This window comes from Lithobates pipiens, unplaced genomic scaffold (assembly GCF_037356315.1).
Source record: "Lithobates pipiens isolate NorthernLeopardFrog02 unplaced genomic scaffold, aLitPip1_a1.2 Scaffold_13, whole genome shotgun sequence".
In the NCBI taxonomy this organism is placed as follows: Eukaryota; Metazoa; Chordata; class Amphibia; order Anura; family Ranidae; genus Lithobates; species Lithobates pipiens.
This window is the reverse complement of record NW_027507718.1, coordinates 45,684,890-45,702,946: the sequence shown is the minus strand read 5'-3', so window position 1 is coordinate 45,702,946 and position 18,057 is coordinate 45,684,890. Positions and strand designations below refer to the sequence as shown.

The following is an 18,057-nucleotide window of genomic DNA, read 5'->3' as shown; positions in this document are numbered from 1 at the left end:
ACAGAAACCAGGTGGTCCAGAAGAAAACCATAAACTGTGCTCACTAGATATTTTTTTTTTTTTTTGCAAAATCATCTCACCTGCTTGCTCTGGATATTTATATGTGAATAATATCCTGAAAATCATGAACTAGCATTTTTTTCAGTTTATATCTGCCTTTCCCACTGCTTATCTGTGGCCAAATCGGACACAGATATGGAACTATTAGATCAGAACAGATGTGGTCTAAATCTTGATGCTGCTTGAAAGAAGTTGTATAATAATCTCGCTCTGATAATTTGTGGACTCTTCAACCCCTTTTATGCCTAGGGATGACCTAGGTGACAATTAAAATTTAAAGCCGTATTTTGAGAAAATTTTTATTGAAAAACCTTCACCAGCTATATTGGAAATAGGTAGTAATAGGTATGGTGTGTGTGTGTGGTGCAGCTGTATAATATTAAGATCATACTACAGTAGAAACTGGCTCCACATGATTTCCGGTTGATGTGGGCATGAGAGCAGTGGGTAACTACAGTGTAGGGCTCTGGTTTCACCAGACCCCCTCCAAACTCTTTGCTTAGTCACAAAAAGCCTTGCATTTTTTCACCAGCTATATTGGAAATAGGTAGTAATAGGTATGGTGTGTGTGTGTGGTGCAGCTGTATAATATTAAGATCATACCACAGTAGAAACTGGCTCCACAAGATTTCCAGTTGATGTGGGCATGAGAACAGTGGGTAACTACAGTGTAGGGCTCTGGTTGCACCAGACCCCCTCCAAACTCTTTGCTTAGTCACAAAAAGCCTTGCATTTTTTTCCACAGAATACAAGGTGTTCTATGATTGGGGGACAGGAGAGGAGGGATGGTGATACCCAGGACTTCTCATCCTTCATTCAATGCTTTGTATTCTGTGAAATAAGCACACAGCGTTTTGTAACTAAGCATAGCGTTTGTCGGGGGTGTGGAGTAACTGAAAACCTTCACTGCCTTAAACCCACCAGTTAAAAATGGTAGCCTTGTGTAATGAAAGATGTTGCTCAAGGAACAATCTGCTTTACTTGACTTAAAAAAAGCAGAAAAAAAAAACTGTAATGGATCCATTGAGGCTGCCATTGTTCACCTCTAATTCTGCAATTTAAAGTTACTTGGCTATCATGCTAATCCAGAACAGGACTTCTGACTTTCTTTAACTTCCTGATCTTCCTGCTTGTTTTAGATCAGTGATTCAGAAAGTAACAAAATGATCTGTACAACAGCCAGACAGTTAACATTTGTAGAAGAGGATCAACAGCGACAACTCCTTTAATTCTATAATGATAGGTTTACTTAAAGAAATTAAAACAACAGTCCTGGGGCTATCCTGTTTTCATCTCTCTGTTGGTGACTGGATTGTCAAACTCAATTTCATTATGGACTACATCCAAATGACAGTTGCCCTCAAAAGGCTAGTTATATCTGTAAGAATATATAAATTTATCCAGGGCTTTTTTTCTCAAAAAATAAATATGGGAATGCATTTATGCCCCCCCTTTCCAAACTGCATTGAACGTTTGCATTACCAGTGCAGGTTCAGGGGTGCCCTATGCACAGAATGCAGAGTTCAGGGACGTGCTGTGTACAGAGTGTAGGGTTGAGGAGTGCACCATATACAGAATGCAGGGTCCACAGCTCACTTCTTCCCCTCCTCATCTCTGACCTCTGCACCATCCCCAACTCTGCACACACATTTCTTCACAGCCCTCACCTCTCCAACCCCCCTCCAACTCCAGTACCTCCTGGCAGTGCTGCACCTGAGCACAGATGGGGATCACAGTGCAGCTTACCAAGTGATCTCTCCATCCCACATTGCATTGAGTTTAGAACAGGCAGGGATCTGTGAGAGCCGCTGGGAGAAAAGCTGTCCGTTTAAACACAGAAGTGACAGTGGGGAGTGAAGGGTGAGAGCTGGAGGTTTTGGAATGGAGTTCTTCCATGTTCTGGCTGAAAAAAAAAACCTGGGTATGAGGGCCAGATGGAATGCCCTCGAGGGCCAGATTCGGCCCACGGGTCTTGTGTTTGACACATGTGCTCTGAGACATGTTCAGTCTGGCTCACCATCCCTTTCCTTGACTGCCAGTAAAGAAAGTTTCACTATCATTGCATTGCATGTAATAACATGAAAAAACCAAATACCAATGAGAAAATGTCCATAGATGGCCAGATGATTAGGGCCACGTAGTTCAGGAAGCTGCATCATGTGACCCAACATTTGAGAAGATGAATAAACCACTTAATTATATAATGTTTTTTTATAGGGGCCTTTAGTTTAGCTTTATGCCCTGTACACACGATAAGATTTTCCGATGGAAAATGTGCGATAGGACCTTGTTGTCAGAAATTCCGACCGTATGTAGGCTTCATCACACATTTTCCATAGGAATTTCCCGTCACACAAAATTTGAGATCTGGTTCTCAAATTTTCCGACAACAAAACCCGTTGTCGGAAATTCCGATCGTGTGTACACAATTCTGATGCACAAAGTGCCATGCATGCTTGGAATCAAGCAGAAGAGCAGCACTGGCTATTGAACTTCACTTTTCTCAGCTCATTGTATGTGTTGTACGTCACACGTTCTTGACGTTCGGAATTTCCGACCAACTTTGTGTGACCGTGTGTATGCAAGACAACTTTGACCCAACATCCAAAAAAATTTCCATGGATTTTGTTGTCGGAAAATCCTATTGTGTGTACAGGTCATTAGGGTGATTTTGTTTTACATTTATTGGTCAGCTATAAAGTGCTTCTTCATGCCCTTTACCAGTAAGGATCAAAGACAGGGAGATATTATATTTATGCAACACTGCTTTTGTTGGGTGATCACTGCCGAATAAAAGAGGCTGCCAGCCATGTCATAGCAACAATGGCTAATCATGACAAGTATTACAGAGTGCTCACTAACAATTGTGCAAATGCACATGACACTTAGATTACAAGGTTATACACCTAGTGGGCACATGGGGAAGAAGAAATAACTATTCTAAAGTAGTTTTACCTGTGCATGTATCTTAATTTTAGGTGACCTTTAATGGGTCCTACCTCATCCTATCTGTCTATTATAACAGGAGTAGTATTCTTTCTAATCTTGGTTATGCAGTATTACAATGATCCATGCACACTATACTAAGTGCAGGAACTGTAGCAACCAACCAGATTTTACTGTATCCTGATCAGTTAAGATATAACTTTTGATTACCTGCTTTCTGCACTTCGTACATAATCATTGCTCTTTGCACTGACTTTTCCTGTCTCTGTAATAATAGGCTTGCAATTTGTTTGGTTGTGGAGTTTGATTCTGAATCTTTGTGTTTACGTGGATCAGCACAAGAAAACAAAGCAACCTTTTCTCCCTCCGAGAGCACATTCTATATATCTCCATCTCTGTGATAGCATCAAAGTCATTATGTAGCAGTTGGCTCGGATACGCTTGCACAGACACAAATTGAGTCCGACAGGACTGATGTCTTATGGATGTTGCTGCTATTTGAAATGCTGGCATGAAGATGGTTATGATGATACGAGTGAGCTGGTGCCCTCAGCACACGGCCTACTATGATTTCTATGGCTTTCATTCATTTCAGGAGCTCCGTACATGGTATCAAAGGATAAATAGCACATGAGGTGAAACAAGATGAAGGCCGTGTATGCTTCTAAAACACAACTTCTGTTAAAATGAGACAGGTTTCATCATTGTGAGCTATATGTATCTGTTATTTAAAATACATTTCAGCATTTTGACTTCAGTAACATAGTTTCTCATTATTTTTCCATGTGTAGCAGAGGCATTTCCACAAAATGTATATCATGATTAAAAAAAATATACATATTAAGTCAAATATATGGTTTTACAAACATCTTTCCTTCATTCTATCAGCATTTGCATTTTTATGAATTAGATTCCTGATTTCATAAAATAAAAATGTAAGGAAAACATTTCACAAAAATACCTATATGACAAAACTCAAATGGAAGCAACCACCCTCTGTCTTCTAAGATATGTGTTCGGTCCAGGAAAATGAGCATGCCTCCCCAATAACTATCCTGCTAGAAAAGAATCCTTTGTAAGTTCCATTTAATACTTTGTAAGTTCCCTGGTGTAGTTTATAGGGTATGTGTGCTATAAATGTTACCTTTACACAAAGGACATCTGTGCTTTATTGAATACTTCTGACCCAGCCTGTAGTGCTAGTACCCAGAGGTTGATACAGAGCAAGTCATTAGAGCTGAACTACAGCCAAAACTTTTTTTTTTTTTTTACTTTTCGTAGAGGGTCAGAACCAGTGTCAGGTTTTTATTTTTATCTGGGCCCACACAGATGTTCTGATGATTCCTTTGCTCTTTTTACAGCAGAAGCTTTGTCAGGAGTTTAAATGCTCTTGGGTCCTTCTAGATTGCTGCTAAACAAAATTTGAACCTACCAAAGTATATTACATTTCTAAGAAGTGACGACCCTCTAATTATTCTGAGACTTAAAGTATAACTAAAGGCAAAACTTTTTTTTTTAGTTTTGAATAGTGGAGAGGGATTAGAACACCAGTTTTTATTGCTGTCTGTGCCCCCCGTTAGAGAGATCCATCCTCTCTATTTGTCCCATCTACCATTACCATCTTCCAGTGGGAACACAAGTTCTGGTGACCTGCGGTCCCCAAGAGATTCCTTAATTTGTGGGGGTTTCCTCTCACATCCTGTGTTGACTATGGGACAAGAAATGAAGGTAAATCTCCCCAGTGGGATAAAGAGGGCAAAAATAAACCTCACAGGGGTTACAACCTTCGCTTACTCTATCCACAATGATAAAAAAGTTTTGCCTATAGTTTTACTTTAAATAGAAGGCCCTATGTGAATAATAAATGTAAATTTTTGTAGATTTGCAAGTAAAAACTTTTATATATATATATTTTTAGTATTTTTATAACTTTGATAAAGAGGTCCCTAATGCCGCATACACACGACGGGACTTTCCGGCAGAAAAGATCAGACGGTCTTCCTGACGGACTTTCGACGGAGTTTACGATGGACTTCCGAACGAATGGACTTGCCCACACATGAATGGACTAAAGTCTGCTCGAAAGTCCGTTCGTTTTGAACGTGATGACGTACGACCAGACTAGACAGTAGCCAATAACTGCCCTTACATCGCATTTGGTCGGTCGGACCAGCATACAGACGAATGGTTTTCCCTATAGGAATTGAGTCCATCGGACAGATTTGAAACATGTTCTATTTCTAGGTCCATCTGAATTTTTTAAAGAAAAACAATCGAGCTATACCCTCACATGATTGGACTATCCGACGGAATGATTCTGTCGGACCTATTCTGCAAGAAAGTACGGTCGTGTGTACGCGGCATTAAGCTTACAAAAGCAGTGTTAAATGGAAACTTTGAAAAATTTTTATATTTCTAAATATCACTGATGTTGTCCCCATTGGGACAAGAACAAAGAGTGAAGGGAAATCTTATATCTTCCTATGGGGACACTTGTGCTAGTGACAGTTGTCAAAGGGGGAGGGGGGTGTTCTCTTTTGCATCTCTGGAAAAGGAAGTGAGGAAAAAAACCTCCATATTGGGGATGCATTTGGCAAGAAAAAAACACATAAAGGATCCAATCCTTCACTACTCTGTTGGAGGGATATTGAAAATGAGTTATAGCGGGGGATTTACTAAAAATAGAGAGTGCAAAATCTGGTGCAGCTTTGCATAGAAACCAATCAGCTTCCAGATTTTATTGTCAAAGCCTAATTGAACAAGCTGAAGTTAGAAGCTGATTGGCTACCATGCACAGCTGCACCAGATTCTAAGTACTCTAGCTTTAATAAATCCCCCCCCCATGGAAAGGTTAAAGAAAATGTTGCTCCAAGTTCCATCCAGCTTAGACATTTGCTAATGTGTTATCTATGGGGGGGAATCAAAGTTCATATTATTCAGATCTAGGCATATGATCATTTACTTGCCATTGTATCAATCTCTGTAGCATTCTTACCATTTGACTTAATACTGTAGTGAGCACATACTAAAATGCTAATGTTTTTTTTCCAGAGTCAGTTGATTTCATTAAATGGTTCTAAATATACATTTATTTCATGCAAACAAATGCAGCATGAGCCTATAACTGTTATGAAATGGCACAGCAAGTGGAAATATAATTTAATTTGAGCACCTATAAATATTAACTGGTAGGGCCCTTTAGATTCCACTTTACAGCTAAACATATTTTACTACTCTATTCGTGCATTATAAATGTTCCACTTAGTTTGCAATAAAGCATATTTACCTTGGGGACTGTTAGACTGCATCATGAAGATAATGGATCAGGCTGTTTTTTTTACACACTCGTTATACCTAGGAGGAGTGAATATATATTTGTTACTGTAAAGTCAGTAAATATAACATTTTATATATTTTCTACAGTGTTATGCATCTAACATGAATGCTGTTATGTGGTCTTTTAAACGGCTACTAAATCAAAATACAAATAAAATGTTAACACTTTCTAGAGCGCAGAGATTAACACCTTGATAATAGTATTTGCTGTGCAGCTGCCCATTTTATATTGTAGTCATTTCTGATTAAGGAGAAGCTAAAAAGCGGCCCGGAGCATACAGTTATTTCAAGGTTAACGTTCAGTCCAAATTTGAACCCATCCACAGTCATTCATTACCTCTTTCTCCACTTCTCCATCCCACAGCAATTTTTAAAATCTTTTTTTTTTTTATGCGTACATTCACATACTCTTCTTCTTCTCCCTCCAGCAGTAGGCTGGTCATGAATGCTTCAGAGAATGGCATCCTGTAATCATAATGCCCCTCCATGTCATTTATTTATATATTTCAGGTACTTATATAGCTCCGTCAATTTACGCATCGCTTTACATATGTATTTATACATTCACATCAGTCCGTACCCTCAAGGAGCTTACAATCTATCCTGTGAGCTTAATGTGGTTTAATGTCCTGGATGCTCTGGGCTTACAGTAAGGTTGCATTCACACCTGGGCGTAGCGTGTTTAAGCTCTTTCCCAATGTTTTTTCAGGTGTTTTTGGCGCATGTTTGTGCGCATTTGTATACAGCGTTTTTAGGCTTGCCATTTATTAGCCAATAGAGAAAACTATTATCTGTTGCATCATTTCTTGCTAGGTATTTCAGCTTTCTTAGATTTTCCATTAGCTTTTATTTCTTCTTTTATTATTATTAATTTATTATAATGTGTTTTCGTTACGGTTCAAGTTCAGCTTAGTTTAGGGTTAGGATTAGGAGTTGGGGTTAGGGTTATTTATTATTATTTTATTTATTTTTAATTTTATTTATTATTATTATTATACAAATAATAATAAATGAATAAATAAATGTAAAATAAATACACAAATAAATAAAAATCATAAATACAAAATAAATAAACTCAATAAATTAATACTAAGTAACATTAAATAAATAAGTAACTTTTGATTTGAAGCCTTACCCCTTAAAATAAAATAATAATAAATAACTAAACACCCTAACCCTAACACAAACAATATATATTATGATTAATAATGTATTTTTTTTCGAGTTTGGGTGTTGGGTGTTATTTTATTATTATTATTGGTAATATAATAATAATAATAATAATGTGGAACACATGGGCATGTTGGCACCATTTTCAGTCTACAACAGAGTATACCTACCTTCTAAACTGATAAGCTGTACCAAGTAGCAAAAAGGGGGGTTGTCAATTAGGATAATGATCCACATGACTGCAACACTTTATCTCCTCCCTCCTCTCATCCCACCTCTATAGTGTATGCCGTGTGGCTAATCCATACAGCAATTGAGCTCATGAGACTCCTCAAGATTCGAGCAGGACTCAAAATACAAACTAGAATTGTTCCCTCTAAGATCAGTACATTGGACAACTCACGGTTATATTCCCTTAACTTCCCACTTCTCCCCTCATGCCCCCATCTAGGAAGATAACTGATGAAGCAGGTAACCAAGTTTAGTAATAGGCTCAGGTGAGCTCTCCTACACACCGCACCTCGATTTTCCCTATTGCTCAGAGAGGCCTTTGATCACCCTTCAGTTACTTTGCAGGATTGTTAGAGGTCCGAAGACCACAATCCAACAGGCCTGACTTATATTAACTTGTTGTAAACCATAAAGCCAGAAGAACTACATAGTGCTCCAGCAGGTTCGCTCATGAGGCCTGACATCCACTTGAGTTTCACCCTCTTCTAATTAAAAGAAGCCCCTCATGGTCATGCTAGTAATTTAACACCTAAGTAATTTTCAAGCATAAAAAAAAGATTTTAACTTGTAAACACTGAGTCTGAAAAATAGGCCCAGTTCTAAAGTGGTTAAGCCTAGAGGATTGACAACATCTACTAGTGAAAAGGCATTGCTGCAGGGGAAGACCAGTCATGGACACTGGAAAAACAAACAAAAAATACTGAAATAGCTTTCCATCTTCAAGAAGCAAGTTCTATGACTTTTAATAAATCTGCCTATGACCAGAACCTTTTCTAAAATATTTCTTAAATATTAAATTTTTTATATATTCCTATTAATTTTACTTGTGTATGCATATAAATGATATTGATATATTGGTAGCATTTTTGTGTTAAACAGATTGGGGTTGCTTTACTAAAAGCAAATAGACTGTGCACTTTGGAAATGCAGCTGCACTTGTTTTAGTGAATATGGTGAAGCTTTGCTTATTCCCATCCCCAATCACATTTCCTTGCACCCAATTGGGTATCCTTTACAGATTTAAAGAGAGGTATGGGATTCTTTTTTTCCCGAATCATACTTACCTAGCTGGATGCAGCATTGCTCCTATGCTGCATCTATCCCCTGCCGGCTCAAACACTGAGAACTGATTGATCAAATGCTGCCGATCGCTTGGTTCTCACAGCTCCCTGAGCAGAGTGCTGGTGACTGTCAGTCGCAGCTCTCTGCTCTTCCCCCCACGCCCCCTGTGGTTGTGGAGGGGGCGGAGAGGCTGGCTGAGGCTCTTAGTGACTCGCTGATAGGCTGAGCTGGGTGCAGGTCCAGGTATATGGGTGGATCGTGACAATATGGTCGTGATCTTGCCCGAGCCTGGACCTGTGATGTCAGGGTGATAGCTGGCTACAGCCCACAGTCTGCTGAAAACGGATCACATGCGTGCCGAATGAACTACACTCCTGTGATCCATAGGAGAAGTACAGCCAAACGAGCATCGGCTGCTCTCCTTTAATGTTTCACTACATTCACTAAGCTGTGGGGAAAATGAGTACACCTACACTTGCAAAGTGCACAGCCTATATTCCTTTAGTAAATCAACCCCATTGTGTTTTCAGTGCTTCTTGAAAAGGTCATCTTTATATTGCTGCTACAAATATCAAAAAAAGGTATTGCAACTGAATTTTAGAAGTTGGACATGTAGCAGAAAAAATGTAGCATGGAATTAAATGTCATTTTATGGGTAGATCTGAAACAGAACGGTTGTTGGAATAAACTGAGCGCTGAAAAGTGCCAATACTCAGCCTTCTGTGTTCCTCAGCATATTCCTAGAAGCAGCATGGCACACTTTCTGACAATTTAATGTAACAAACGACATATTTAAATACTTTAAAATAAGGAAGTTTCAAATCCCAATGGTTTAACACAGGAACTTTGCTCGACATTTATTTGGCAGCCTGTCATTTTACCACTGGCAACTGTAGCGTATATATCAAACAATGTGATGTTGATGCTGAAATTGAAGGAGTGTGGGCTGAAAGATTATAGTTATAACATTCATCAAGTAACTTCAACATTGTAGTTTAATCTTTTCAGACTTCTTATCATTTTATGGAGTAGATTCTATTATGATGCTAATAAAAGTTAAAGCATCCTTCATTGCAGCATGATAAATACCTGGAAGAGCCCTTTAGCAAAATTATTATTAGGTCTCTTGCTCTCCAACTGTATGTGTGAATTGAATTCCACTACTGAGACATGTACCATTAAAACAGTAAAAGCAAAGTAATGGTTAGTAACAATAATCTGTAGGGTTGTCCCGTTAACACTTTTTTTTAAGACCGTGTACAAGTACCGATACTATTTTTCAAGTACTCGCCGATACTGATTACCGATACTTTTTAATGTCATGTGACAGTGGCACTAACATGCAGCACTGATGGCCATTGATGAGGCGTGGACTGTGTCAGTAGTTTTTTTATTTATTTTTTACAGTTTTATTTTTTACTATATATATATATATATATATATATATATATATATATATATATATACATATATATATATATATTATATTTTTTTTTTGGGGGGGGGAGTCAGTATCAGTGTTTTTTTAATATTATTTCTTTAAATTTTACTTTAAAATATTTATTTATTACAATGTTTATTTATTTATTTATTTTTGTTCAACGCTGTTGGGGGTAGGAGGGCTTTGGTGAGATGCCAGAGGTTCCCTGACCCTCTATCTGGAGGCACTCTCCAGATAGAGGATCAGGGGTCATGCAGCCTCACAGTCAGATGAGAATGAAAACACCTCCTACAAGATTTAACTAGACACTGACAGGAGTCACAAGACTGCTATATACTACTGATGAGATAAGGTATTTAGCAGTTTATATTTTCTAAAATAATTGAATATTTCATGTTACTTTTGGAGATTAGATATAGTAAATGCAGAGTCAAAAACAGATTGCTCCATGCACACAAGAAAGGTGGATGGAGGAATCTCCACTGCTAAGACATTGTTGCTGATCACTAACAAAAGTTTTCCAGCGTGTCGGTTTGACAGAAGTCCAAATAACAATCAACATCTGTCAAATGGGAGCAGCCACATACAGATTTTGATTTGTCTGTGGTCAACTTTTTCCAGTACATTCAATGTAATCGGTATGCACAAAAGGTACAAGTAGCCAAATTCACTAAACAGTAAAAAAAAGTGCACCATTGCACAGTTTTTTTGTAAAAAAACAAATTATATCAAAAATAATTCCTACTCACAAAAGATTTTATTATGGATGAAGAGGTTTTTTTTTTTTTTTTTAACACACACGTTATTCCTTCTCAATAGAGTATTTATATTTGCAGTTTTAATTTTATATATATATATATATATATATATATATATATATATATATATATATATATATACACTGAGCAGCAAAATTATTAACGCAACACTTCTTTTTCTATTTACAACAAAGGCCTAGTTCTCTCAAATATTGTTTACAAATCTGTCTAAATCTCTGTTAGTGAGCACTTCTCCTTTGCTGAGATAATCCATCCACCTCACAGGTATGGCATATCAAGATGCTGATTAGTCAGCATGATTATTGCTCAGGTGTGCCTTAGGCTGGTCACAATAAAAGACCACTCTAAAATGTGCAGTTTTATCACACAGCACAACGCCACAGATGTTGCAAGTTTTGAGGGAGCGTGCAGTTGGCATGCTGATTGCAGGAATGTTCACCAGAGCTGTTGCCCTTGAATTGAATGTTCATTTCTCTACTATAAGCCGTCTCCAGAGGCGTTTCAGAGAATATGGCAGTACATCCAACCGCCCTCATAACCGCAGACCACGCGTAACCACACCAGCCCAGGACCTCCACATCCAGCATCCTCATCTCCAAGATCATCTGAGACCAGCCACCTGAACAGCTGGTGCAACAATCGGTTTTGCATAACCAAAGAATTTCTGCACAAACTGTCAGAAACCATCTCAGGGAAGCTCTTCTGCATGCTCGTCGTCCTCATTGGGGTCTCGACCTGGCTGCAGTTCATCGTCGTAACCGACTTAAGTGAGCAAATGCTCACATTTGATGCCATCCATGAAGTGTTCTCTTCACGGATGAATCACGGTTTTCACTGTACAGAGCAGATGGCAGACAGCGTGTAAAAAAACAAGTGTTGCATTTATAATTTTGCTCAGTGTGTATATCTATATATCTAGATCTATATAGATATATAGATTTATATAATCTAAAAATATATAATATATAAACATGTGCTTTATATGTTTTTGTTACAATGGCTTGATTGCCATTGTTAGGTTCTGAGAGCAGGTGAAAAAGTTACACAGAATAATGTTTGATTTTTGTGAATATAATATCAAAGAATTTTTGTAATAGCTAAATAACTATTGCATGCAAAACAATAACTGCTGACCTATACCACAAGTAGGTAGATTAATTGAACATATTGATAAAAAAATAATTATTGGAAATTAAAATATTGCAGCTATTGAAATAAAACATATGCTACAGCAAATTAGGACAATTCCTTTTAGTGGTCTCATTTTTGTGTATAGCCAGATAAAAACTTATATTTAGCATTATTTAACTGAATTCTTCTATTTTCCTGCTTCTGTTGTCTTTTCCTATAATACCTTTCCTGGTTCAGGCTTTTTTACAGTTAAAACACAGTCTTGAAAGCTCATTCTAAGACCTTTCACACTGAGGTGTTTTAGCGATAAAAATTAGCATCTGTTAAGCGCCTGAAAAAAAGCTCAGCTGCAATCCCAATGTTAAAGCCCGAGTGCTTTCACACTGAGGAGCTGCATTGTCAGGACGTCAAAAAAAGTCCTTGCAAGCAGCTTCTTTGCAGCACTGTATTAGCAGTGAATACACCACTCCTAAAGCGCCTCTGCCCAATGAAATCAATGGGCAGCGCTGCCAAACCGCTGGCAAAGTGCCACTACAGGCGGTTTTAACTCTTTTTCGGCCGTTAGTGGTTAAAAGTGCCCCGCTAGCAGCCCGAAAAGCGCTGCAAAAACGTTGGTAAATGCCTGGGTGCTGGCAGTGTGAAAGTGCCCTAAGGGTGCATTGTGGAAATCTCAACCTGCACTACAAATTCTTATGTTCTGCTAGAGAAGTAAAGGCAACTTTTTGTGAAAACTTGCTCTGAGAATGTGTAGTTTGGGGATTTCATATTGCTTTATTTCATAATTCAGGATCCTGCAGTATGTCATTGTCTTGTAATGTATATTGCTACCTTTACGAAAATGACAGCTAATTATGAAGATAAATTATTCGGGTGATGATCTGACCAGGGGAGGAAACCATCTGGGATTGAGGATTACTTTGTGTTAATACGGGGAAATACATTATTAGCTCTGCCAAGCTGCTTCTGGGCATCATGCATGTTGGCAGCAATGCAAACTTTGTAATGTACTCCAGTTAGTGTAATGGGAAAAATATGTCATATGTAATGTATTCCCTGTAGGGATTTGCATGATAGATTTTAAGTTGTTATAGCACTTAAATAACAGTGTTCTCTGTTTATTTTGTCTTCTTCAACAGGCTGTGACAACGCTGCACTGAAACACTGAAGTGGGTAGACACCCATTGGCTTTGAAAGCCAGTGAAATTAAGCCTTCCTAAACATGCAGGTGCCAAGCTGTCAGATGATGAACTTTGCCAGGCCAGTGCTGGTTCTTCTGTGCTTCCTACTCCATGCTGATGCTGAAAGTAAGTCTAGTGCTTTGTTCTGTTTGAGTTCTTGACCATAATGAGCAGTTTTGTTTTTGCTTGGCAGCAGCCAAGGGTCTTTGAACAGAATCTCTTTATGAGAGAATGCTAAAAACACTGTGGGATCCTCGCTGACTCAAACTCACCTTCTGAAAAAAGACTATTTATGTGACTCCTTGTGTATTTCTTCTGGGCTAACCATGGAAATGCATTCCCCTACTATGCTGTTGTATTTGCTTCTTACCACTACAAAGTTAGGCTTTGGAAGACGTAAAATGCAGTGCATGGTGCCAATAGACAAAGGGTAGACAACTATTGTTGAATTAAGAACAGTGTAGTCTCTGCATGCAATTTTTGTTTATTTCGGTTGTTTTTGTAGACAATATCAGCACTGGTTTCAAATGAGAACACTGTATTATTGGATATGTTATGGCATTTGTTTTGATGGGTTTAAGAAGAGTCCATAGGTATGTATAAAGAACTTTCAAGCAGATGTGAACATATTATAAAGATATAGAACACGTGCTTGATCAATGTTCCACTTTGATGACAGGGGCTTAGTAGTCCGTTAATATTTATGTGTTATTATTATGTTGCATTTATGTCCTGACAAGCAAAGTCTGTAAAAAGTATACATGTTAAGAGGAACAGAAAGATTTGTTTAGATTAAAAAAAGTAGCCACTACACGTGCCCTGCATTAACCGCTTCCCGACCAGTGCACACTGATATCCGTCAGCAGAATGGCACTGGTGGGCAAAAGGGCGTACAGGTACGCCCCCTTTAAGAAGCTGCGCTGAGGTGTCTCTGTGATCGTGACCGCAGGTCCTGCGAACTCCATGTCCGCCGGGTGCCTGCAATGCATTTCCCCATTCTGCCTAATGACAGGACAGAGATCACTGCTCTTTGTCATGTTGTAGCCCCTCCCTCTCACAGTTAGAATCACTCCCTAGGACACACTCAACCCCTTCATCGCCCCCTAGTGGTTAACCCCTTCACTGCCAGTGTCATTTACACGGTAATCAATGCATTTTTATAGCACTGATCGCTCCCAATAGATGGGGCAGATTGCCGCCATTACTAATTAAAAAAAATATATATAATAAAAATGCCACAAATCTATCCTTTATTTTGTAGACGCTATAGATTTTTAGCAAACCAATCAATATACGCTTATTGCGATTTTTTTTTTCCAAAAATATGTAGAAGAATACATATCGATCTAAACCAAGGAAAAAATATTTTTTTTTATATATGTTTGTGGGATATTTATTAATGCAAAAAGTAAAAAATATTGCTTTTTTTCAAAATTGTCACACTTTTTTTTTATAGCGCAAAAACTAAAAAACACAGAGGCGATCAAATATCACCAAAAGAAATCTCTATCTGTGGGAAAAAAAGCCCAGCAATGTATTACTGTACATATTATGGCAGCAGGACAATCATCCAAAATCTTGCTAATATTCTACGAAAACTCAGTGACATTAGATAGGAAAAAAACACTGGTAATCATCTTCTGGGGCTGAAGCGGTTAAACAGATTTCAGTAACGAGAGTTGAGGTGACAGCAGAAATTTGTAATTTCAAGTCCTCCAGCCCCTTCTGTGTGGGTGTTAAAAGGACTTCCCATAGATATGCAGATCTGAGCCATAACACAAGTAGAGAAAATGGCAGAAATGCAGGATCTAGAAAAACAAGACTTCTACATTAATTTAGCAGAGGTAATTAGTATTAGAGTACTGCACTTAAAATGTTCGGATTAGCGAACGTGAAAAGTAGTAATCTTAACCACTAGGCTTCCTAGCGGTGATCCCAGGCATGGGTCTAGGGCTGAAACAACGAATCGATTAATCGGCAACTAATCGATTATGAAATTAATTGATTACTATTTTCATATTTTACTATTTTCCATTGATTAATATTACTTTCACTGTTCTACAGTAAAAAAATGAACCCCTTTCAGTAGTGATTATCTGCTTTTTTGTACTATAAAGGGCTAATTTCAGTCTTTTTAACCCCATTATGATACTAAATGTCTAAGCCCTTGTACACACGGTCGGAGATTCCGACAACCAAATCCGTCGGATTTTGTCCGACGGATCTTGTCCGAAACTGTTGCATACACACCGTCGGACAAAGTTGTCGGAAAATCCGATCTTTCAGAACGTGATGGCGTAATTTCATTACGATGGGACTACGTTCAGGCTAGTAGCCAATAGCTTTGATGTAGGAAATCGATCTGAGCATGCGTGGCACTTTGTCCGATCGGAATTCTCTACACATGATCGGAGTATATCCGATCGGAGCATTTTGTCGGAAAATATTTCCGCCAAGTTGGAAAGTTTGGTCCTACGGATATTCCGATGGAAACAGTCCGATGCGGACCACGCACATTCGGAATATCCGACAAAACGCTCCGATCGGACACATTCCGTCGGAATCTCCGATCGTGTGTACAAGGGCTTAGACCTAGTTCACATCTATGTGTTTATTGGTGCTTTTTGCAGAAACGCACTACAGTTCATTTACATGGTTTTCTATGGGACACGTTCATATCTGTACTTTTTTCAGCCGCTGCATATTTGGAAAGGGTCAGGGACTTTTAACGCAAAACGGTGCTTTTTTTGGTTCAATATACTTCAATGGCGCAGCTGCAGAAAATAATGTAGTGCGTTTTTGCAGCAATTTGTGTTTTTTAATCTGCCCCCCAAAAAAATGCATAAAACGCAAATTGCAGTAAAATCACATGCACAAAAATCAAAACACACAGCAGAAACAGATCAAAAGCAAAAACTGCATAGCTGTGTACCGAGCCTTATGCTGGCCACACGGATCAATTTTCAGGTGAGAATATTCAGATGAAAAATCTTTGTACATTCTCTGAATGAAAGAATTTTGTTTGAAATTTTCACTTCATTTCTAAACAAAAACCACATACACTGTCTGAAAATTCCTTTGACCAAGAAGTTTTCTATTATTTCTAAATTTCTAAATTTTCCCGTCACTGTGGTTGAAAATGAACGTCAATTTGACCCACTTTTTTTTTTTTAAGGTTATTAACTGATTAATCAATTAATCGAAACAATAATCGGCCAACTAATCAATTATTAAAATAATCGTTAGTTGCAGCCCTACATGGGTCTCCCCACATTTGACAGCTAGGGCACTGCTAGTTGTCTGATTGGCTCCAAACCCAACCAATGTTCAAGAACCAATCAGCCAGCAGAAAGTTAGTATGCAATGCAAAAGGATATTTACTCCAGAGATAAAATGATAATCCTGCCAGTCTATAAAACTCTGGTTTGGCTGTATCTGGAGTATTCTGTCCAGTTCTGGTCACCAATCCTCACAAAGAATGTGCTGGAGCTGGAGAGAGTCCAGCGAAGGACAACAAAATTAATATGGGGACTGGAGGACCTCAATTACGAGGAATGACTGCAAGCGCTACCGTTATTCTCTCTGGAGAAGAAATACTTGAGAGGCTATTTGATAGTAATATATAAATATTTCAGTGGTAATCTCAGGATAAGTATGAAACGTTTCAGTCTCAGGGAGTGTAAGAGGATGCAGGGCCACACAATGAGACTGGAAGATTAGCGGATTAACCTTAAATTGCATAGGGTTTTTTTTACTTTCAGGTCAGTAAGAATGTGGAATTCTCTTCCACAATCTGTGGTGTCAGCAAGAAGTATTGATAGTTTTAAAAGACACTTGGACGTGCATCTTAGCGAACACAATATATGAGAATATGGGAAATGATTACACACCAACACAGGTTGAACTGGATGGACTGTTGTCTTTATTCAACCTTGTCTACTATGTAACTATGTACTATGAAATAATAACACAATGAGTAAATGATAGCTTTTGACGGTAATCACCCCTGACTCTAGCTTTCAAACAGTTTCCTTCAGTGTGCACTTCGGACCCACCCACTTGTCAATGCAGAAGAACACAAATTCGGACTGGGTCTGCAGATTCAAGTATTTGGGACATACGTTTTTTTTTTTATCGAATTTCAACACGATCTAAAGTGGGGGAAGAGTAGGTAACGTTTACTCGCCATGGATGTTATTAGTCTTGAGATAAGCTTTAAAATTTTAGTGTGATTTAGTTATACTAGTACAGGAGGTGGAAAGTCTAAAAATTTATAATGGGTATTTATGTTTCTACATCAATTCTTTTATTATATTACTGATTCATTATTAAGTAAGACGTGGGTTTTCCATTACTTAGTGCATACACTTTGCATTTTTTAGAGACTTCAGCAGTGAAAATCCATTGTTTTGTTTACAAATATGTTTTGAGCCTTTTTTCTATACAGATTTATTTAACCACTCCGCTACCATTGTATTATAAAAAAAACATGGTAGAGTAGTGGACATCTGTTTCTGAAGCACCGTTTAGTTCACATTTTTCTACACAGTTCTATATCTACCAAAGGGCAGAGTGTGGCTATTCATGAGCTTTTAAAGGTAAGTAGTGCCTGAATAACCATACTACCCGAACCTGCTGTATTAGGTTTTCAAAATGTAATTTAAACTTTAAAGCTTTATCAACAAAAAGCTTAATCACCATTATAGATTTTAAATACATCAAT

General features: G+C 38.1%; 1 protein-coding gene across 27 annotated transcripts in view; it reads left to right on the top strand.

The window, feature by feature from the left end:
• PTPRD (protein tyrosine phosphatase receptor type D) overlaps nucleotides 1-18,057 on the top strand; it is a 2,297,910-nt gene that overhangs the window by 1,882,885 nt on the left and 396,968 nt on the right. For all 27 annotated transcript variants that reach the window (XM_077475060.1, XM_077475071.1, XM_077475065.1 and 24 more), the window contains one exon: nucleotides 13,293-13,460. In XM_077475060.1, coding sequence (XP_077331186.1) covers nucleotides 13,376-13,460 — 85 coding nt within the window. In that variant the 5' untranslated portion in view covers nucleotides 13,293-13,375. The remainder of the gene's footprint in view (nucleotides 1-13,292; nucleotides 13,461-18,057) is intronic.